Here is a 25,418-nt window from a genome sequence, read left to right on the forward strand (position 1 = left end):
TTTTGAGCTTATTTCCTAGGGCGTGCTCGTAAGTTGTAGCCCTTTGCGAATTTCACAGAAATAGCGATGTGAAGATCCAGGTCTTCAATGTTTCCATCAGCTTCAAGCTCCACACGACGCAGCACTTGGACTACAATTGTTTTGATAAGAGCTGTTGCATACACTCGACCTGGGGACACACTAGATTTAAAAAAAACTATTCAAAAATAGAATGTAGAGTTGCACTAAGTACTTTTATATCGCTAGTTAATTATTTTGATATAATTAAGTAGTTTTAAAGGTACGATGATTTTCTTCTTCAAAATGACCACATTGGATGAACGTAGGGAACTCCTGGATCTTCTGTTTACTCATAAACTACTGAACTTATTTATTGATTGCCCCAAAAGCCCTTCAGACCGAAACACAATAATGACACATTACTGTTTCACGGCAGAAATAGGCGCCGTTATGGTCCCAAATTCTAGCCGGAACTCTGTGCAAAGGAGCCTCCCTCACTGGTAAATGCTGGTAGAATATGCTATAGCCTGGATGGGAAAAGGATACAATAGAGATGAAATGACGCGACGGACTCTTGGCACAATATTTAGGCGAAAAAAGCTCAAAGTTCCGATTATATGACAATTACATAAAATATTTTACGTTGTAACGTTACCTAAACAATCCATGGGGCCCAAACTAAAGGGTACAAACGCGTTGGGATCTCTTTCTCTAGAGTTTTCTGGCAGAAATCTTTCTGGCTTCACTTTGTACGGATCGTCCCAGAATCTTGGATCCCTGTGGAGTTCGTGGATCGGGATAACAACAACAGCTCCAGCTGGAATCGTTAATTCACCTGCAATTTTAAAATAGATACAGTATTTACCTAATACGGAAAGCGGAAAACTTTGATCAAAATTCCAATTCATTAACATTTACTTATTGAAGTTATAATATACCACACCACCACATCGGAAAATAAATTCCTAAGAAGAACAGTTGTTATCTGCTGGTATAAGCGAGCATGCAACCATGGCGTTGCGTTTGGTTTATTACGAAAAAGATTGATATAAAATAATTCACAAAGCGTATTGATAAAACCAACGAAGAAAATTTATAAATACTTATAAACTATGGATTAAAATAAGTTTTGTGTAGATAGCTATCATAGTTTTATGATAATATAAAACAATTCAAATAAAAACGCCTATTTTTCAAAAAATAAAGCTATAGAGATTTATTTTTCTTAATCGTGTTTTCGAAACTGCCATAATTTAGATAAAGAAATGAAGATAAACATGCCAAAAAATTGGAACCGTAGTATTTGTAGAAGTATTTTAAGTAGATTCTCAAAAATGTTAGTTTTTAGGACTATAGCGCCTTAAGTGAGGCTGTGTGTTGATCTCGATGTACTATGTTTTTTTTTTATATTAATAAAAGTGTGTGGCCTCGATTCGGGCATGCCCAAGGTGTTCTATTGTTATATTAACTACGACACAAACGATATGATGAATAAAAATAGATCGTAACTCATCATAAATTTGTGTCTAAATAGGACTTATATTTAAGAATTTATACGAAATTGATAGGAACCTGGTAAAACGAAAGAAAAATTGGAAACAATAGCTTTCACAGATTCACAAGGATGACTCGATTAAAAGCATTTTGCAACTTTATTGAAAAGCTGAACTTCAATCTTGGAAAAGTAACATCTGTTCCTGCGAACACATGACTACGGTAGCGCGACGTATTTGATCATAGATACAACATAGATCATAGAGCCAAAAACTAGCGTTGAACACTGGCGTTTAAATAATAGAATACCATTTCTTATAGTGATGTCCTTTTCAACCTTCCTTTGGATGAGGGCTGCTATCGACAAATATCTTAGTACTTCTTTGTAAACCATGTCCAAATAATGAAGTTTCTTCAAGCTTTCCTCAGAAACATCCGTAGCATCCGTTCCCAGAACTTCGACAATTTCTTCATAGACTTTTTTCTAAAAAGATAAACAATAATTTGTCAATATATAGCAACTAAAGATACAAGTTACCGATGCACTTGGATAGCTACAAAACCAAGGTGCTTAGAGATTTGCCTTTGATATAGCGATCTTTAGTAAGGGTTAGCGTTAAAAAGGCATAAAAGGTCATTTTCTGTAAATTGATTCCTTTAGAATTCTTTTTGATGTCATTTCTAACACTACCACCGCCTCGGAAAGAAATGGCGCTCTGAGAGACAAGAAGCGGCGCAAGAAACTCTCCCAGCATTTTTTTTGCACTCTTTTTAATTAAATATACAATATTGTACTGTCATTGTTATTGCTATAAAATAATCATAATCTAGTCCCAGGCTGTCCGATCACTTAGATATTCAGCTGTAGAGTAGTAGGATTTACGACAGAGCCGTTTTTAATAAAACATTTAAATTTATTTATTTATACACATATAGATAATGCCTGAACAGTAGCTGGGACTTTATTATAAAAGTGTATACGTGTGTTACGAAAAGCAAACCGAATAATGGTAGTAACCCTTTGATATCTGCAATAAAAAAGGTCTAAGGGATACCTACATTGATGAAAGGGTACATTCTATATGTGCTTATAGCTCTTTAATAATAATGAGAATCACTATTAAGGGCAAAAAGGTCACAAAAATCGTTCATTATTATAACACTAGAAATAAGGGATTGCTTGTAACTAGAATTACTTGTAACTATTATGAAGCCTACTAGAATTAGTAGGCTTCATAAGATACATAATAGCTTTAAGGGTAAATGTATACACTTCTATAATAAAGTCCCAGCCACTGTTCAGGCATTATCTATAAATAAATTTAAATGTTTTATAAAAAAAATGGCTCTGTCGTAAATGCTATTACTCCACTGCTGAATATCTGAATGATCGGACAGCCTGGGACTAGATTGCGATTATTTTATAGCGATAGAAATGACTGTACAATATTGTATATTTTTATTGAAAAGAGTGCAAAAAAAGAATGCTGGGAGAGTTTTTTGCGCCGCTTCTTCTCTCTCAGAGCGCCATTTGTTTCCGAAGCAGTAGTAGTATCTAGTAGTTGTGTGTAGTAGAAATGACACCAAAAAGAATTCTAAAGGAATCAATTTTGAGAAAATAAACGCCTTTTATGCCTTTTTATGCCCTTAAATCTTATACTTTAGCCAACAGAAAAATCCATAAAGCTGTTCGGGCAAAAAGATCTTAATAATTCGAACGCTAAAGGGACGGCATCATTCAATGAGCTACGTTCATTGAAATAAGATATCTTTTATTAAGGTTTTAATGCCTGCAAAATATTAAATTTAGGTCCTCGGATGGCGACCACGTACCGGAAGACGCAGTGTTGGTAGACCCCCCACAAGATGGACCGACGATCTGGTCAAGATCTCCGGAATACATTGGATGAGGGCAGCGCAGGACTGATCGTCCTGGAGATCTCTAACCTTTGTCCAGAAGTGGACCTTTGATAATGATGATGATGACCTTTCTCCTGAGCTTTTATAACGCCTTTTCTGGTCAAAGGTATACCAGTCTATCCTGATGTTTCGAAGAGCTGTTTCACCTGATTCCTGATTATCATATTCCCGGTCTGGATGAGTGCCGTTTCACCACAGGGTGGTTTTCAAGGAATCTATGGAATGACCTTCTATGCGCGATGTTTTTGGTTACCTTCAACAAGTGCGTACATATAAGGTATATGTGTGATTTGGCTATTGTTACAAGATAGTATAACCAAGAGTGATCTATTACAAGATTTCCACTGATGAAAATGCGCTTTCACAAGGTCTGATTTCCACAACGGTTCCCATAAAGTCTTATCATATCATATCTTAACAATTTGTTGATTTTTTTTAAGTGATAACCCTTACTTCTGAAGCCACAACCTGAGAGTTGAACAGGGCATACAAGATTTTATGACGATGCGTCAGTCGAACGGTTGGCTCAGTTGGTTAGAGCCAGTGCTCTAACCAACTGAGCGGAATGAACCGTGAGCGGAAAGCCTGAGGTCGTGGGTTCGAGTCCCGAATCGTTCATAAAATTTTGTTTTTCAAATTTTATTTTATATCATCTATATATATAAGAGATTTCCACGTATATAGTCACTCATCACGATATCTTGGGAACCATTAGGTGTAGAGACTTGAAATTTGGTAGGAATATTCCTTTCGCCGAGTAGAGGTCAGCTTAGTATTTTTCGAAATTACATCCGCAAGATTTTTTTTTAATATGAACAGGACAACGTCTGTCGGGGCAGCTAGTATCTTTATAAGGTCATTAGTCCATTTCAGCAGTTCCGTACTTCGACATCCGATCCGTGGTTGTCACTTGATAGCCAGCGACTTGTCCATTGCCACTTGATTATTTGTTTTAGTAGATCGTTCAATTTAGTATATATTAGGGTAGACTTCTTATTAAGGATTGGTCTCCGCTGCGCTCCAACTGTATACCGTAGGCGTAGTCGCAAAGTTCGGCAACTAATACAACGCCCAAGTGGGCGTACTCGAGCCAGGCTCAAACAATATGTGGCGTTGATGAATATATGATACTACAAGAAATAAGAAAGGCACTGTGATCACATATCATCAGTAAGTATTTTGTATTTTATTAATTTCAATGTAACATAACACGAAGCGTATGTAACAAAATTTGATAGATGCCATTGAGTGTCAAGATGCCACGCACACAAGCATCTAATAGTTGCCGTAATGAAAAGGCTATTGCTCTTAGGTAGTGCTGTATCCAGTTGGAGACTAATCGTTAATGTAAGGATATACTATAAAAAAAACATTACCTGCCAAACGGGAAGATGAGCTAGGAATAACAAAACGCCTGATGCAATTTTTGCAGACGCTTCTTGGCTCTGAAAGAAAACAAAAATTATATAATATAGCCCAAATTTTGAGATGGTAATCTTCCTACTTACCTTTACCTTTTAGATAATTAATTACATACATACAAACATAAAATCTTGCCTCTTTCCCGTAGGGGTAGGCAAAGACCACTTCTTTCCACTTGCTACGATCCTTACATACTTGTTTCGCTTCGTCCACTTTCATTCAAGACGTCCCTGATTTGATCTTGAAACGTCCGCCTAGGTCTACCTCTTCCAACACTTTCATTCACACTGGCCTTATAAACTTTTTTCGTCAATCGTTCTTCATTCATTCTCTCGACATGACCAAACCATCTCGGCATACCTTTCTCAATTTGTGTCACAACATCTTCTTTCAGACCCCAACGTTTCCTTATCTCACTATTTCTTATTCTGTCGCTCAGTTTAACCCCTATCATACTTCTTAACGCTCTCATCTCAACTGCATTTATTCTGCTTTCATGTTTCTTCTGCCATACCCAGCATTCACTTCCGTGTATGAGTGTTGGAACCAGCACAGCCAAACGAGCCTTATTAGACACCTTCTGACTGTTCATAAAGGAGTGTAAAGCTCCATTCACCATGTTTCCTGCTCTCTCTTCTCTCTCACTCTTCTTTCACTCTCATACTTTCCATATTATAATATCTCATAATTAATTAACACTTAAAAATTCAAATAATTTTATTTTGAACTTGACATTCAGTGCTTTTTTCAAAATATTTAATGGCGTTTCGTCAATATTTATTATAACTGAGCGCACTAGCTTCATACACTCTTTACAGCGTGTATCACTTTCGCACATGATGTTGGATGAGATAGTATGCATTTTAGTCGCGCCGAGTTTATTTCGAGCGAAGCCTTACTCAAAGAAAATATTATATCCTGAGATAAATGATTGGTCTCCAACTAGATACAGCACTACCTAAGAACAATAGCTTTTTATTACGGCAACTATTAGATGCTAGTGTGCGTGGCATCTTGACACTCAATGGCATCTTTCAAATATTGTAACATACGCTTCGTGTTATTTTTACATTCAAATTAATGAAATAAAAAATAATTACTGATGCTATGTGATCCCAGTGTCTTTCTTATTTCTTGTAGTATAATTTTTACGAAGTTCTACTACTCAACCCGGCATTTTAGTTTTACAAAACAAAACATGTGACCCGTCAGCGTCACACATTGCTCGAGTACGGGCTGTTGCACTTTGCGACTACGCCAGCGGTATCTAGTTGGAGCGCAGCGGAGACCAATCTTAATCTATTAAAGCTAATGCTTTCTATCGTAGTGATGTACGAGTCGGAATAATATAGACACTAATAAAAAGTGTAATTAAGAATTTCGTGCATTTCTTACTAAGTAAATTAACATTTAATTTAGTAATTTAGTGTGCTGAATGTTTTTTAAAGTAACGATAAGTTTTTTAGAAAGAAATTAAACCTTAGTCTAAGACTGTCATTATTAGAGACCGGATTATATGCTACATAAAATGCCCAAAATATGCATGCAAATATGCAAGTAAAATTGCTAAAATATGCACGAAAATCCAAAAAAAGGGTCAAAATATGCATACAATTAAACAGGAAAAAAAAAGTCATATTTCTAAATATTTTTTTTTTGTACTGACAATTGTATTTGTGAAAAAAACTTTTACAATATATATCTACTTAGGTAACAATGAAATTTAAGATTTACCTTTAAAAATATGTACTACTAAGTACTGTTCTAAATGTTCAGTAGATAAATTGTGTCTACGATCGCTTAGTAAATTTTTGTAAGCGGAAAAGGAGCGTTCTACTGAGGTTATTGGACAAAATTTAAATTTGAGTGCAATGTTTGGGTGTACTATGAAAAGCATCGAACGATGAGCGAGATCGAGCTTAAATATGCATAATTATTTGTTTTTTCTAAAATATGCAACTACCTCTGTAAAGGTACGAAATATGCAAAAGCATATGCAATATGCATTTGCATATAATCCGGTCTCTAGTCATTACTTACTGTTGTGAATAGGGCAAATGTCTGTCTTTTTATCTCATCATCACTAAGGCCGCAAAAAATGAAACGGTCTATAACACCGAATACGTCATGTGGCGCAGCTGTGGTAATTGCTTTACGTCTTTTCTGTAACATATCCGACACCATTCCGTCGATTTCATTTATAAATTTGCCCTGTTTACTAGCGTTGCCGGTGAGCCAATATATTAATGGTATTTGCAACCACCATCGGGTCATTTTTGAGAACATTTCAGTGTATATACTGAAAAAGAGACTTTTATTATTATATGAACTGATAGCAGACATTGTAGAATAATTATTTTATTAATAATCATTAATTGTAAGTAATCTAAAGAAACTGCCAAGTATTTTCTTAAAATCTTTACAATAGCGGATAATTTTTTATGGATTTATAGGATGATAAACGAGCGTACGGGTCACCTGGTGTTAAGTGATCACCGCTGCCCACATTCTCTTGCAACACCAGAGGAATCAGAGGAGCGTTGCCGGCCTTTAAGGAAGGTGTACGCGCTATTTTTTACCAATGTCGTATCGTCCCGGAAACACCGCACAAGGAAGCTTGTTCCACAGCTTTGTAGTATGTGGTAGAAAGCTCCTTGAAAACCGCACTGTGGAGGACCACCACACATCCAGATGGTGGGGATGATATCCTAACTTGTGGCGAAGGTGGAATTCGGCGGCACGAATCAGGTTCAACAACTCTTTGGAAAACTCCCCGTGATAAATGCGATAAGACATACAATGAAGCGACATCTCTACGCAACGCCAAATGATCCAGCCGTTTACAGAGCACTGGGTCCCCAACAATTCGAGCTGCTCTGCGTTGCACGCGGTCAAATGGATTGAGCTGATACTGGGTGCGCCAAACCAGAGATGACAGCAATACTCCATGTGTGGCCGAACCTGCGCTTTGTAGAGCGCTAGAATGTGGGCCGGCTTGAAGTATTGCCGTGCTCTATTAACCCGTCACTGGCTAAGCTGCCACAAAGCGCGTGGCGCACATGCCCATCTTAAGCCGCCGCGCGCTACCGACGCCAATTTCATAGGGCTCGTGTTACAATAAAATTTATTGCTTTTGAAGTGTTTCGGCTTGTTTGCAGACGTCGGACGTCTGATTGGCACCTCGCGGGTTAATTAAATTGAATGAATTTAATGCTATTTTCGTATGCTGTATCATGTCTTGGAAACCGGGACCCAATAAACTATGTGAAGACATTTTGTATTTCTTCTTGAAAAGAAATTTACTGAAGTAGTAAAAATTGTCCATATCGGAGAATAAAATATTGTCAATTGGGGCCAGATCGTGCGAGTGCAGATGAAATCTAAGGATTTCTGTTCGAGAAATGTTCCTGTTAAGTTAAAAGGGTTTTTCAAGCCGTGTAAGGTCTTGCGATATCATAGAGGAATAACGATCAAGATTGGTAAACGATTCGGAGCTGTCAAATCAATCAAAATCAGTTTATTCACGTAGGTCACGGAAATGACACTTATGAATGTTAAAAAAAAAAAAAATCTTATTGAATCTACCGCTACTTCGTAAACGGTTTAGCTAATGAGAAGAAGTGGCAAAAAACTCATTGCGACTCTTTTATATCAAGATTTACAAATCATTTCAATTACAATATAATATGTTAAATGCAAAATGATGCAACAAACACACTCAAACGTCAAATAGTCAATGTCTTACACGAGAAAGTCAAAAAAGTAAATGTAAATTAATACAAAAGTTATTGAGTACAATAGCTGCATCATCCACATACACCATAAATCAATAAAGGTATTCTGTGAGTATTTTATAAGCGATTATAAATAAATAAATATGTATACATCCATACATATAATATACACACAATAACTCTAAGAATCTGAAACCGAGTCTCCGGCAACAGGATCATCCTGCCACCACACGCAGCGCCCGTTCACGAGCATGACGCATGAGCCAGTTTGACTACGAGTTTCGTAAAAAATGTTTGAAGTTCAGTACTATACACATCTGGTGTTATTATTTCTTGACCTGATCTGAGGAAGCTGTAGTGAACCACACCATGAAGTGACTACCAAACATTTGTCAAGCAGCGTTTGACCTGGAGTCAGCCATTGCGATGTTCTCTAACGGCCGTACCCAATATACTATCTACAGATCGAGATAAATTACTACCTTCTACTGTCAGTAATTAACTGTCAATAATCTGAAGGGTCATGCTGCTGACATTGATATAGTGTTTGCACTGCAAAAGAGAGCTGTTCGTGCTATATATCAGCTTGGTTATAGACAGTCTCTCAAAGAAAAATTTAAAGAAATAAATATTATGACTGTTCATTGTCAGTACATTTATGAAAATTTAATATATGTTCACAAAAATCGTCACCTTTTTGCTCTTAATTGTGATTTTCATTATTATAACACTAGAAATAAGGGATTGCTTGTAACTCATTCTAGTAGGCTTCATAAGATACAAAATAACTTTAAGGGTAAATGTATACACTTCTACAATAAAGTCCCAGCCACTGTTCAGGCATTATCTATAAATAAATTTAAATGTTTTATAAAAAAATGGCTCTGTCGTAAATCCTATTACTCCACTGCTGAATATCTAAATGATCGGACAGCCTGGGACTAGATTGTGATTATTTTATAGCGATAGAAATGACTGTACAATATTGTATATTTTTATTGAAAAGAGCGCAAAAAAAAGAATGCTGGGAGAGTTTCTTGCGCCGCTTCTTCTGTCTCAGAGCGCCATTTGTTTCCGAAGCGGTAGTAGTATCGAGTAGTATAAGAAATGACATCAAAAAGAATTCTAAAGGAATCAATTTTGAGAAAATAAATGCCTTTTATGACTAGATCTATCTTATTTACTTTTTGAGCAATAATTAAAAATTATTATGATAATAGTTACTTTTGCGTTCCTAGAATGACTTCTTCTAAATTTGTCACATTTACACTGTCCTCTTTCGATAGTCCTATTAAAGTTTCTGAAAAAAAAATATAACAGTTTAGGGTGACATTGAGTTATAACGCGGAAAAGGCTAACGGCCGTGTTCAATAACGTATCTCTATTTACGGATACATTATAAGATCTTGTCATTAAACGGTGACAGCAATGTATCCGTAAGTTAAACTAAGAAAAGATAGGTTATTGAAAACGGCCGATAAAGCATTGAACTATTACTATATTGATAAGATCTGGTCATTAAACGGTGACAGCAATGTATCCGTAAGTTAAACTAAGGATTGATAGGTTATTCAAAACGGCCGTAAGAGATTTGTGGGCTTCCTTCTAACCGTTAGGAAGCCCCTTAGGCTGTTGCTAGTCGTGCTTTATATAGACTTAAATAAATGAATAGAATGATTAACGGATAAGTAAAATAAAATTTATCGCCCGAAAACAGTATAGTTAACCCCCAACAATACATTAAACATAACAAATAAAATTATACCATGATCAAGCGAATTATGAATTCCTCTTGATATTTTTTTTATGACAATAAAGGACGAAAAAAGCAGGACGTTCAGCTGATGGTAATTGATACGCCCTGCTCATTACAATCCAGTACCGCTCAGGTTTCTTGAAAAACAGAAAATCTCTGAGGGCCACTACAATTGCACTCTTCACCTAGAGACAGATTTTAAGTCTCATTTTCCCAGTAATTTCACTAGCTACGGCGCACTTCAGACCGAAACACAATACCGCTTACACATAACTGCTACACGGCAGAAATAGGCGCCGTTGTGGTACTCATAATCTAGCCGGCATCCTGTGCAAAGGATCCTCGCATTGGTAGTACTGCCTCATGAGATACAGCCCTTATACATTGATTAGCTATATACTGAATACGACACTGTTAATACATATTAATATACAATTTTAGATCTTAATAAACCCAATATTGTTAGAAATAACCGGTTGTCAATAAAAGACTTGTTTAATCGATTTTTACTCTAATAAACAGAATATACGACCATCATCATCATCAGCTGGAAGACGACCACTGCTGGACAAAGACCAAAGATTTCCACGACGATGGGTCCTGCGCTGCCCTCATCCATACTCCGGCGATCTTGACCAGATCGTCGGTACATCTTGTGGGAGGTTTACCAACACTGCGTCTTCGGGTACGTGGTCGCCATTCGAGGACTTAACTGCCCCACCAGCCATCTGTCCGTCGAATTATGTGCCCTGTCCACTGCCACTTCAGTTTCGCAATCATTTGGGCTTTGTCCAGTGACTTTGGGCCTTACTGTTCTTTGTTATACGACCATCATCACTAATAAACAGAAATTTTTTACTCACGACAAACGGACTGTGTCGTACAGTGCAGGACGTCGAAGTATACATTGAAGGTCTTGTCATCCTTGGAGGCAAGTACTCTGGCCAAATCTTTACCTTCTACATTGAATACTTTACTAAACGCGTCCACTGCCTTCTTGCCGTAAGCAGGGTTTGCTATTTTCCTGTACAATCGCCAGGTCGGCCCTGCGCAGTGAAAGATCAAATTTTTTACTATGAATTAGAAAGAATGAATTGAAGTTGTTGGTTAAAGAGTATGATGAAAAATGTTTACGACAAAGATATGAAGAAGGTCATAAAATATAATGACTTAATAAGTAAGGGGGCGTCCATAAATTACGTGAGATGTTTAGGGGGGGGGGGGGGTCAAGTCAATTCTGATCTAATCCTACGTTGGAGAGAGGGGGGGTCTCGGCAAATGTCACGCAATTCTTTTCTGATTGAAACAAAAAAAAATATACTATTTTGATCCATTTAATCATATGAACAATGTGGTTCCAATAGTCTCTCTTGAGACCGCGCATGATTCTCCATGAACTGAATTAGAGTAGATATTCTTTTTTTAATCAAAGTAGTTAAGGTTTAAGTATTCTATTGTTAAATTTTTACTTCACTTATAACTCTTAAGTAGTCGTAAAGAAAAGCACGAAGCAATTTTTGAACCCACATTTTGAAAAATCTCGCGTGAGAGTGGGAGATGGGGTTGAATAAAATTTCACGACATCTCACCAGGGGGGGAGGGAGGGACAGAAAATTAAAAAAAACACCTCACGTAATTTATGGACGCTCCCTAAAGCCAAAGTCAAATATACTTTATTCAAATATTAGGCTTAAACTAAGCACTTTTGAATCGTCACTACAAAACTATAAAAAAAAGTTGAGATCACTAGAAGAACGTACAAGAAACTCAACGGCCATTCTTTTCAATCAAATAGAGTATTTTACAATGGCTTTAATTTACATAAAAAATAAGTTTGTAAGGTGCTGCATCGAATATACGAGTCAAGTTTGAATAATATAAATTACTTCATGAAAAATAATAAAGAATTAAATGTATGAATATAAATTATCGTATATTGGATGCATATTTCTTTTAAAATACTGAATTTACCATATTATGTGCGTAAAAAATTGAGCTCGAGATAACATACAAGAAACTCAACGTCCACTCTTTTCAATCAAATAGAGTATTTTACAATGGCTGTAATATAAATTAGTTTGTAAAGTGCTGCATCATGCAACAGCATGGTATTTCATAAAAAGTAATAAAGAATGACCTGTATAAATAAGAGTTATCGTATATTGGATCCATCAACCTTTAGAGCTTGAATTAATTGTTTGTGTAACCGCGATGCTTCGTGAACATGATGGTCGTGATTACTGTCACATTTACTAATTGCAACCAACAAATACAATGATTCATACAGAACAAATCTTATAACTATACTAGCTGCCCCGACAGACGTTGTTCTGTAGATACTAAAAAAAATACTGTTTTATAGGAATTTGCCAATAATATTTCAAAACATCAAGAATTATTTCGTAAAATATGCTCCGTGTGTTTAAAATGAAATTGTTTCACAGCGGAACTGTCAACCCGTGCGTCACTAAATTCTCTCATTCAAAATATGTCCATACAAAACAAATAATGAAAATAAAAATAATTTTGGGTCCCAAATGGATATAAAAACTATCCTATCTCTCAAGTTGGACTAAACTACACTCCATGAAGTAATCCCCATTAATATCCGTTCATTAGTTTAGAAGTCCATCGCGGACAAACAACGTGTCACGTAATTTATATATATTAAGATTTACAATACTATGACTACATAAAATTAAAACTATCATTACGTGGAAGCGTACCAAGAATACTGGCAGCATTACCGCGTTGGATAGCTAGGCTGATCCGTTGACCGAAGTAGGTGCCAGCGCTTGGGTTTCCAGTAGCCTTATTGAGGTGCGAAGTAAGTATATTGTATTAAATATATCGTTGTCTTGTACCCACAGCTTTTTTTTACCGGAATTTTTGGAGTCGGTGTCATCCAAGATAGGTTTGTTACTAGATACAGAGTAATAGGTGAGATGTGCTTGAGACATTATATCTATTGTTTTGGAATAACATTTTTGAAGTCGGTTGTTTTTTGTTGAAAGTTTTTTATGGAATAGGAGGACAAACGAGCGGTCACCTGGTTTAAAGTGATCACCGTCGCTCACATTCTCTTGCAAAACCAGAGGAACCACAGGAGCGTTGCCGGCCTTTAAGGAAGGTGTACGCGCTTTTTTTGAAGGTACCCATGTCGTATCGTCCCGGAAACACCCCAGTTTTGTAGTATGTGGAAGAAATCTCCTTGAAAACCGCACTGTGGAGGATCGCCACACATCTAGATGTTGGGAATGATATCCTAATTTGTGGCATGTCGTGAGAAGGTGGAATTCAGCGGCAGGAATCAGGTGAAACAGCTCTTCTGAATACCCCGTGATAAATGCGGTAGAAAATACACAATGAAACGACGTCTCTAATCAACGCCAAGTGATTCAGCCGGTCACAGAGCACTGGATCCCTGACAATTCAAGCTGCTCTGCATTGCACGCAGTTAAATGGATCGAGCTGATACTGAGGTGCGACAGACCAAAGATGACAGCTGTTCATATTTGATGGATAAGCCTTGGCCTTTTCGCGAAGATAAACTAACACGAACAAACAGGCCATACAAAGAATAAGAAACATAATTGACATACTAAATCGCTGATGGATGGAATGACGTACGTACCTCCTGTCAGAATTCCTCTTCCAATATATGGTACGATGCAATCATACGACGGCCCCTTTTGATTCACGTGGTTGCTAGTCAAAATATGCTAAAAATAAAATCTAAAATTAAGGAATGAATTCGATATTTGTATATATATTGTTTTTATTTTAGTCATCATAATATTATTAGTCATCATCTAATATACAAAATTCTCATGTCGCGGTGTTTGTAGTTAAACTCCTTCGAAACGGCTTGACCGATTCTCATGAAATTTTGAGTGCATATTGGGTAGGCCTGAGAATCGGACAACATCTTTTTTTCATCCCCCTAAATTTTAAGGGTGGTCCACGCCAACGTGTCCACGTTTTTTTTAAATTTGTTTGATTATGAGTCATCATTAAAAAATACATACAACTTCAAATTTTCACCCATCTACGATCAACAGTTACTTTTGTATCGCGATTTTAATATCGGCAATACAACGGTTACTAGTATTATTATATTATTAGTGTTTTGCAGATGATTTTTTCTGCCGTCAAGCAGCTGTATTCGTGTTTCGTTTTGAGAGGCGCCGTAGTCATCTCAAAGTGACGAGTGCATTGGACAAATTGTCACAGGTACTTCCTACCTGCAGCGTAGCGAAACTCTCTAAGAAGAAAGAGATTCACTCGATTGTATGAATCGTGAACTCATTGATAGATTAACAGATGACGGCTATAATCTTGTAAAAAAAAAAGTGAGCCGTGACGGGACGCCTGGCAGATGTGAAACATCGACATTATTTTTTAAAAGTAATATGCAGAAAATAACATATTGTGATAGGAACTAAATATGTCATAATGATAAAATAAAATATTACGATTTTTTTCCAGATAACGATGACTATTTATTGAATAAACATTTATTTTCATTAAATACAAAAATTTACGAATTAAAATTAACGTTTAATCAGTGACTTCGGTAATAGTTATATTCGATGTTGCCTCTGAGGACGGTATTACTGTGACAAGGCGACGCGTCGCCACGGCATGCGTCGCCACGCCAGAAATCGGTTTTACGTGCGGCTATAGATGTTTCACATCAAAATGGAGATAGCCAAAATCCACTACGTTTCAAGCAATTACTGTTCGCTTTCAAAATTTGCCGGATTATACGTCGTCGCCAATCGCCATACTGTAATTACTGCTATTTCAAACTTATGTTAAATGACTGCTACGTTTCATACTAAACTAAATTTAAATTTTTACTTACTGGCAGTCCTGCCTTTTATTATGTAGTGTTTACATCCTCTTTGGTTAGTGTTTTCTTTAAATTCAAGCTTCTTTAAATATTGAAAAACTTGTCTATTTATTTTTTGTAAAATACATTCTAGGCTTAGACTATTATCGCTGCAATATTCTACGGTTCTAGGTTTGGTTTAGGACTTTTAGTTAAAATCGTTTTTTTGAATATTTTTATACCTATGCAATTAATGTGAATTTTTTTTTGTGTTTTTGTAAAATCCTGAGCGTAACTAATAACACCAATGAGCAGGGGCTCACTTACCATCTGGTGAAAACCTGGTACGTCTCGTCACTTATTCTCATAAAAGATTGCTAAAGCGAGTTTTTTTTTATTCATACACGATTTGAAACGTGCAATTCGAACTCCAAGGGCTTATACTTAGTGAACGGTTCGTTATCACGCAGAAACAATAAAATCTCCGGATTACACTCGAATTCCAGAAACCCGTAAACACCAGGTTTTGTAACGAACACCCTTACACGGTGTTTCCAAGAGCATATGATATGAGTACACAAAGCGCGTACATTCATTCATTGTTTGGTGTCACTTCCCATGAGATCTTAGGGTATGTTCCTTAGTCCTAATCAATCAAATCCTCTTCCATACAAAAAATTAAGAGCGCCCCATGGAGTAGTAAACATATCTATAACATATAACAACAAGTATAACATTGAGGCACCAAAACAAGCCGGTAAACGTGTAAATACATAGCCCCACGCATACACTTACACTAATACAAGCCGATTGGCCACCATTATGAGATTTGCCATCGTCTGTCACAGATCAGTTTGCGTCGCAATAAAATATTTTAAAAATGGCGTTGTGGGTTGTGAAAAAGTGTAAAAACAATAATATAAAAGTATTTGTGGATATATGATTATTTAAGGATGAAAAAATTGTGTAACTAGTATCCCCCGTAAACGCACACACACTAGCATAAAGGTGCTTCACTTGCTAATATCACGGCGCCGAGTCCTTTATATAATTTCAACCAAGTTGACTTTTGTATTAGTGAGTCCATTACAATAAAAAAATCACTAAATATTTAACAGGTATTTGGTAACAACCTGCTCCAATACATCAGTGATAAAACATTTTACTGGGCTTAGCCGATTCTGAGAATAAAGTGCAAAGACTAATTACTGATAAAACAACAATAAAAAAAATCTAGAGTGTATTAAGCATAAAGTGTGTATATTTTTGATTTGTTATTTGTGGTTATATGTGGTTGCGCCAGGGAATTTAGAGTGGACTGTATTAATAGAAAGGGTACTCAGGTGAACAGAACAGGAATCATTGGAGTAAAGGGAATAGCCGTTACTCACCTCTTCTGCAAGATCCTGGGTTCTTCTATATTCACCACCAACCACAATATATATGTCGGAGAATTAGAATATAAAAGTAATATGGCATGTATGATTATATTCTACTCTGTGTATTGGGCTGAACTGATGGCGAACGTCATCTTTCAAAGTGTGTTTGAAGTTGTCACTGTGTACGTCACTGTCGGTGACGTGATTGAAGTTAGTTATCATCCATCAGTAGAGCGCTTATTGAGAAGTCGCAGTCGTCTTCAAGCTAGCGCCCGCGCGAGTTGTGCGCACTGATCGACTTAAAACAACATGGAGGATACCAACACCGTGACGCCCGATTTTAAATCCAAATAAATCTCCGAGATATATATCGCGGGACACTTAACGAAGAAATCACTCCGATCTCACGGCGGCAAATCAACAGGAATACGTTCCTGGATTTATACTTAAATGTTGCGGGAGCTCAACCTTCGCGTGCGGTTACTTGACGGAATGTGTGTTACGCCATACTACCATAGATGTCGCGGCTCGCGGTTTATTCTTAACTTGTACCGGCTAAGTTGCTAGGATAAAGGTGTAAGGGGTTAAGGAAAAGGTTGTTTGTTATTTGGACAACTGGCGTTACCAATATGTATAAAAAGGTTTAAATAATTCTATAAAAAAAGCTCATTTTAATAAAATAAACTTACCCTAATATCAAGTGGATTTTTCACAAAAATAAATAACTCCGGACCGAGCCAAAACTTTACGTAGTCGCCATATTGATAAAGCATATCCGCCATTTTGTTTAGATACTCTGAAGATGAATTAACTCGTTAGTGATTTAATTAAATTTATAGTCTGTGGCAAAATTTTAAATAAGATTATAATATCTGTTTAACTGTTTAGGACCCATATAACTATAAACATAAGGCTGCTCAGTGGAAAACCTCAAAAATAATAAAGGTGAGCGAAGATATAAGAAAAAAAAGGATTGTGTGGTTTTATGAAACCACGGTAAAAGTGAAACTTTTTTTCACATTATAGACATTTAACTAAAAACTTTTGGAACAATATTCCATTAAGGGTATAAAAATCGCTTTATCAATCTTAATTTTTGTACTTTGAAAATTGGAATGACAATGGGAAATAATAAAAGTAGACTATGTCTCCAACTAAATGAGTAATAGTCTATATAATACAAGGTCAGCTGCTGCGAACTATAGGCGCCGCCCGACCGTCACGCGACATGCAACACACAGACGAAAAAGTTTGAGACGATGTAATAAAAGTTTCAATTTAATAAGAAAACTCAAATGGCATTGGACTGGACATATAATGATGTCGGACAAAGAACGTAATAGAGTGGTACTCTCGAAATGTGAAAATCCTGTGAAAACTCTCGAAATTTACCAACAGGATGGAGAAGGCTAGCTCCAGATAGAGATAAGTGGAAGAAATTGGGGGAGGCCTATTACTTAATGTCGAAAGATCCGTGGTAGGCTGCTTTGCACAGGATGCCGGCTAGATTATGTGTAACACAACGGCGCCTATTTCTGCCGTGAAGCAGTAATGTGTAAGCATTACTATGTTTCGGTCTGAAGGGCGCCGTAGCTAGTTATTGGGCAAATAAAACTTAATCCTAGTTACTAGTTTCGCTTACTGTCCAGTGTCCTCCAGTGAATGAATGACCGGCGATCGTGTGGGCACGCGCACGCAACTACACGCGAATTCCCTTTGATGCGAACCCGAAAAACCACAAGTCACCGATCGCCACGATCACTCGGACGATTATATACCAGGGGTGGGACAGACGCCTTAAAGAGACGAAAAAGCGTTTGCGCATGTATGTAGCTCTCGTGATCCATTTTGCATATTTACACTACTAAATCTGTTCTTTATGTTCTATGTTGTGACAAAATTAAATAACTAACTCTACGCGCAATTTCAACATGGTAAAAAATCGCAATACCTACATTAAAAAGTAGAGTTAGTTATTTAATTGCGTCACAACATTAAATATGAATTTTATAATTTCGAGCATATATATAGTTATTTTCGGGGCCAATCTCCAGATGGCGCTAGTTTTCAAATAGACAGCTCATACTGCGTAGAGAGGGCTGTCTTTTCCCTATATATTATTATACTCTTTGTTATAAACGATGATCGTCGACTAGAAGCGAATAAGCCATCTACACGATCGTGCTCGCGTGTAATTGCCTTTAGTCGCCAATTATGAAGAGGCACCATTATCGTTTGGCCAGTCGGTCAAATTCGTAGTCAATCTATTTCTAATATCCTATTATTCTATAGCAGATACACTTGATTAGACGATTCTGCTCCATAACAAATCAGTGGCCCACAACGAAGGGGGTACTTTTAAATACAGAACAGATAGTATGCTCCAGGGGTAAATGGAAAATCCGCTTGTGCCAAACACGACTACATTGCAAATAATTTCGAAACGATCAGTAAAAATAGTTTTTAAGGGTCTATCTCACCTCTTTTTGCTTACCTTCTGGATTACCTAGTAACATGAGCGTGTTGCCTAAAATTGGCAAAGACGGAGGGCCGGGAACTAGAGAAGCTAACTTTAAAATACGTCGGTGTGTCCATCTCCAATAGATCATATATATGAAACTCATGAATGCTAAGCATCCTGGAATCCAAATTATCATGACGTTGTCCTTCTGAAACGAAAATTGTGTTTAAAATATGTATAATTCTTTATAATGTTATTTATGTTCATAGGCAATAAGTGAATTTGCTAGAAACTGTCATAACCATAATGTTAACACCAGGAACAGACATAAACTTATAATGCATACTACTCGGCTTAGTCGAGCTACTAAGTCTTTTGTGGGGCGATATATATGCTTTTACAACAAGATCTCAGAAAATGTTCAAAACAAAAGTATTACGTTATTCAAAAGAATTGTTAAGAAACGTTTGTGTGGTAAAGGTTACTATAACATAAATGACTTTCTTAATGATACCACAGATTGGGAATGGAGCGACCGCCCTCAGGCTATTAAATAATAAGTTTAATTGTACAATAATAGTTTGTAAAAATATTTTTTTGATGAAAAAGAAGAGCCCGCTGAGTTTGTTGCACCTAGTCTTTTCAGGTCTAAGGCTAAAGGTTTTGGAATGGGTGGTAGTTTTTGACTTTCAATAAGTGATGTCACATCTTATTTTAAATAAAAATATAAAAATAAAAATATGTTCCTCGACCATACCTAAACACAAATAGGGCCACTTACAAGATGTTAAGTCTTATTTTCCCAGTAATTTCACTAGCTACGGCGACCTTCAGACCGAAACACAATAATGCTTACACATTACTGCTTCACGGCAGAAATAGGCTACGCACACTGGTGCCATATTGTATAATCGTGGACTTAGGGTGAGGTCAATTTGAAGGTCAAGGAATCGAATAGATTTTTTTGATAGACTGCGAATCGGATTTGCGCAGATTTTTGCAGATAAGTGTAAGGAAATAAAATGTTTGCCGTGACTTCCTGAATGACCTGTAGTAAGTTTCATTTTAAATAATTATGAAGCACGCAAGTAAGGGGGACGCACCCTTACTTACGTGAGATGTTTAAGGGGGGGATGGGGTCGAGTCAAATTTCATCTAATCTTACGTTGCAGAGGGGGGGGGGTCTCGGCAAATATCACGCAATTTTTTTTCTAATTGAAACCAAAAACAATTATACTATTTTGATCCATTTTATCATATGGACATGTTGGATCCAATAGTCTCTCTTGAGACCGTGCATGATTCTCTATGGACTGAATGAATTAGAGTAGATATTCTTTTTTTAATCACAGTAGTTACGATTTAAGTAAGTATTCTATTGTTAAATTTTTATTACACTTATAACTCTCAGCAATATTGATTACTATTCTTAACTAGTCGTAAATAAAAGCACGAAGCAAATTTTCTTTATCTTTTTACAATAACAATCCAACGCGTGTACGTAAGAAACCCCCATTTTGGAAAATCGCACGTGAGATTGGGGGATGAGGGGGGGGTTGAATAAAATCTCACGAAACCTCACAAGGGGGGGGTGGGAGTTTACAGAAATTTCATAAAAACACCTCACGTAATATATGGACGCCCCCTAATTGACAAAAACATAATTTTCTCCATACAAAAACAACTCAATGTTTTTTTTCTCTTAAGCTATTGGATATCAGAAAAAATACATAAGTAAAAGGTGTTTGTAATAGTTTCAGCAGTCTACCAAAAAAAAATTTGTTCGATTCCTTGACCTTCAGATTAACCTCACCCTAAGTCCACGATTTCGTGATATGGGACCAGTGTGCGCCGTTGTGGTACCCATAATCTAGCCGGCATCCTGTGCAAAGGAGCCTCCCACTGTGAAATTAGTACCTACATTTAGTGAAATTTTATAAAAATAAACGTTTTATAACTCACGAATTCTAGGATTATAGAAATTTTTTATTTATCTGTAGAGCTAGAGAAAGCTAGGCGACATATAATATCAAATATTGTAAGTATTTCAATGTAGGTACCAGTATACCAGTGGGAGGCTCCTTTGCACAGGATTCCGACTAGATTATGGGTACCACAACGGCGCCTATTTCTGCGGTGATGCAGTTATGTGTAAATATTATTGTGTTTCGTTCTAAAGGGCGCCGTAGCTAGTGAAATTACTGGGCAAATGAGAATTAATATCATGTGTCTCAAGGTGACGAGCGCAATTGTAGCGCCGCTACTCAGATTTTTTGGGGTTTTTCAAGAATCCTGAGCGGCACTGCGTGGTAATGGGCAGGGCGTATCATTTACCATCAGCTGAACGTCCTGCACGTCTCGTCCCTTATTGTCATAAAAAATATATAAAAAAGGTTTATAGAAGTATAAAAGAATAGGTAGATACAATAGACAGTAAAAAAAGACAAAGCGCTTTTTACAATATATTTAATAATTATTGTTGTTGACAATTTAATTCTTGTTTAAATTTATTTGAAGTTTTTGTTATAATTTATCATTGGAGTTTTTACCTATCACTATAGAATGAATTAACCATTTTTCAAAACGTTTTTTAAATTTTTTTAGACATAATTATTGACTTTATTATTTTAATATATTATATGTGCCCGAAGCTGACTAAAACAAATTTTCTCGATAGAAAAGCCACCAGGGTCATCTGAGGGCGATGAGTTTGACTGGTTTAAAAATAAAATAGTGATTTAAAAAAATTTAAGCTTTGGAATACTTGTACTGTTTAGATCATTTATACGTCTAGTTAGACTATAGTTCTGCAGCATACGCGGTTAAAAAGATTAGACAATTAACTGACAAAGATACGGCGCGACTAGTATACTTTAGTTATTTCCATAGTTATTTCCATAGTATTATGTCCTATGGTATATTGTTATGGGGCAACGCTGCCGATATTAATACAATATTTGTGCTGCAGAAGAGGGTTATTCGCGCTATTTATAACCCTAAAGAATCATTAAGAGCAAAATGCAAAGAAATTAACATCTTGACTGTTGCTTCTCAATATATTCTTGATAATGTAATGTATGTTCATAGGCACATAAGTGAATTTGCTAGAAACTGTCATAACCATAATGTTAACACCAGGAACAGACATAAGCTTATAATGCCTACTACTCGGCTAAGTCGTGTTAGCATGTCTTTTGAGGAGCGATGTACATGTTTTTACAACAGGATCCCAGAAAATGTTCAAAACAAAAGTTTTATGTTATACAAAAGAATTGTTAAAAAACATTTGTGTGGTCTACCAACTAACCTCTAGGTTACTATAACATAAATGACTTTCTTAATGATATCACAAATTGGGAATGGAGGGACTGCCCTCATGCTATTAAATAATAAGTTTAATTGTAAAATGTGCCTTTGTAAACATATTTTTTTATGAAAAAAAAAGCCCGCTGAGTTTGTTGCGCCCTATCTTCTCAGGCCTGAGGCATTCATTTTGGAATGGGTGGTAGTTATTTGACTTTCCATAAGTGACATCACATCCTATTTTGAATAAAAATATTTAATTTGAATTTGAATATAGCTGACAGCTGTGAAAACGTCGCAAAAAAATTCATTCACGACTCGTGGTCACACCAGTGTGACTACGAGTAATTTTTATTCCTCGTGGTCACACCAAGGGTTTTACTACACCCTGTAGGTAACTGGTATAAGTGATGTGTCAATTTCAATTCTCATGATATCGACATTCTCGATAGTTTAGATAACGAATGATTAAGGATAGAAATTGTTTTTTCCTCGTCTTCACACCACGGGTTTAACTATTATTTTATTAAGATATAAAATTAGTTAAAACGTTAGTGGTGTAATAAGTACCATATGTCGAAATAGGCAAAGATGTTTAACTTTTGTCCATAGGTATATAATACGAAGTATTTCCATAAAATGGCCTAAAGAAATAGTATTATTAATAAGTTTTGTTTGGGTGTTAATGATCAAATTATCTTTCTCAATTTGTCTATTTTTCTCGAGTGTATGTATGGAGTACTGTCAAATTAAAAATATTTGGGATTAAACTGTAGGTGTTGTTTATAAAACGTTAGGCACTCGAGTGGTTTTGACTGATCACGTGATCAAAGTACTGCGAGTACCTTACCTCGAAAACGCCAGTGCTCACAGTAGAATATGGCGGCGATTTATGACGTTATATATTTCCCTAGGGTACTACGGCAGTATACTGGCAGTCCATAACGGAACGAATTTTTCTACAATGTTTTAGCACTGTGCTGTGCTCGCAGTGCATATCGGAACATACCCAAAGTCAAAATCTAATAAACTTTATTCAACTGTAGAACAGCGCTTCATCAAAATAACGCAAATATTATGAGTATTATGGTCTTTATCCACCTTCCAAAGAATATTAGAGAGATTCCTAAAACAATAATGCATAAAAAATTTAAATTATGGCTAATAGATAAATGCTTCTATAGTTTAAAAGAATCCTTTAGCCAAAAATAATAGTATTTTCATCTCTCCAGCACGAAAAGGGCGCTATTGCTTTTATCGGTTGTCTAACAGCAAGAGATTCTATCTAGACGTATAAATTATCTAAGTTCTAATGCAATTTATTTAATGTTTACAAGAGTATGTTTTCACTCAGTTGATTGATAATATAATCACAAATTGATACCTACATATGACGCTTACATGATTTTCTTTTGGGCGATTTTTCACACGTGCTGTCTCTTTACTTACGGCCGTTCCCAATATACGGGTGTGAGGGAAAAGGACGCACGCACAGCGACGGATCAAATCGCGTTGCATGATAACGGCCGTTCCCAATATACTATCTACAGATAGATAAATTGCTCCCTTCTACTGTCAGTAATTAGCTGTCAATAATCTGAAGCTGTCCCAATATACCCGATAAGTCATTGTTATCGCCTTATATTGGGACGCGTGAAATGCAATTTCCATACAAACTTTATATCGCTGGTAAGCTATAAGTCGTCCCATTGACAGACAGGCTTGCACGGATAAGGTGAGTTACCGTCGATAAGTTTATTGGGACAGAAAAGTCAACGATTGTTAAGATTTTTATCTCAAGTAAGAGATGACTGAATATTGGGAACAGCCGTTTGTATTGGGGTGGAAAACATACGAGGTAAAGCCACGCCCATGCCGTTTGAAACTGTTTTGAATGTATGCTTTTTGAGTTTTGTTTAATTCAATTTATTTTAACCCCCATTACATACCTAACATAAAGAAAAGCCGCGAGTTTGTGTACAAGAACAGGGAAAATTGAGTTACAGAATTATACATAAAGATATATTTCAAATATTTTAGACCGACATTTAATAAAAACAATTAAAAAAAAAAACTAACAAATACGCTTTGGTTGAAAAGATAATGGTTGAAATTTAATATTAATATATATTCCTGTCTTATCGACGATAGATGAAAAAATAACATAAGTTAAATTAAATTAAAATCATATTTTGCAAATTGAAAAATGGAATAATTCGGTCCTCGATAAAGTAAACGAAGTTTGAACGAAATCTGGCCGTTTGAAGTGGGTCAAAATCGCACCCAAATGAGTCAAATGAGCCAAATGTATGAGTCAAACGAACAAACATACATGCAGGTAAAGTTAGTAAAAAGCGTTTAAAAACAGATAAAACCACGCCCAACCAAAGTGATAACTTAAACTAATCTAAGTAGAACTATTTAATATTGAAATTATTTAACTTGAAGAAAACTTATGTTATAACTTAAATTTTATGTATCTTAATATAATATTTACTTCTTCTGTTGTAATTGAAGTCCTCCTAAACGGCTGGACTGATTTTAATGAAACTTTCTGTGAGTCTTCAGGTGGATTCGAGAATGGTTTAGATTCACAATTCAACTACCCCCTAAACGGCTAGACCGATTTTGATGTTTTTTTATGTGTTCCAGGGAATTTGAGATTGGTTTAGATTCTCAATTCCGTCCATATATAATTCTCCTGCTCATGTGTATGTTAGTGAAATCCTCCTAACGGCTGGACCGATTTTTTAGATTTAAGACGTGTGTACAGGACAACGTCTGTCGGGTCTACTAGTTTATTAATAAAATCTTCTATTGAATAAAATACATTTTATTTTTAGTTACAAATCTTGACTAGGTACTTTTCCATTTTGTGTATGTATTATTTAAGCTAAAAATATAATTTATAACCGGTCAGTATCGCAATATTGACTCATAATATATAATAAATATTTAATATAAGAATATAACTCACCTTAATAACTGTAATATTTAACAAATAAATTTCATTAACATACAAAACTTTATAGAACTAAACAGCGAAATTGCTATACGAGTAACATTTTGTACACAACGAACTTACGCGGAGAGATAGTGACGTCTATTATAAATC

General features: G+C 36.1%; 1 protein-coding gene across 2 annotated transcripts; it reads right to left on the minus strand.

Annotated features, from left to right (window-relative positions):
* LOC126967774 (cytochrome P450 4g15-like) lies at window positions 1-25,418 on the minus strand. 2 transcript variants are annotated; one of them, XM_050812461.1, is made up of 11 exons: window positions 25,281-25,418; window positions 19,034-19,208; window positions 17,229-17,335; window positions 13,961-14,048; window positions 11,190-11,372; window positions 9,795-9,870; window positions 6,877-7,135; window positions 4,791-4,859; window positions 1,804-1,978; window positions 656-835; window positions 1-169 (listed from the first exon to the last, which is right to left on the minus strand). In XM_050812461.1, exons 2-11 carry the CDS (start codon window positions 19,194-19,196, stop codon window positions 9-11), a joined length of 1,461 nt encoding a protein of 486 aa, XP_050668418.1. In that variant the 5' UTR covers window positions 19,197-19,208; window positions 25,281-25,418; the 3' UTR covers window positions 1-8. The 2 variants fall into 2 exon arrangements, with proteins under 2 accessions (XP_050668418.1, XP_050668419.1); XM_050812462.1 differs by having other exon boundaries at window positions 19,034-19,205; window positions 25,281-25,307.

Source organism: Leptidea sinapis, chromosome 13 (genome assembly GCF_905404315.1).
Source record: "Leptidea sinapis chromosome 13, ilLepSina1.1, whole genome shotgun sequence".
Taxonomy (NCBI): domain Eukaryota; kingdom Metazoa; phylum Arthropoda; class Insecta; order Lepidoptera; family Pieridae; genus Leptidea; species Leptidea sinapis.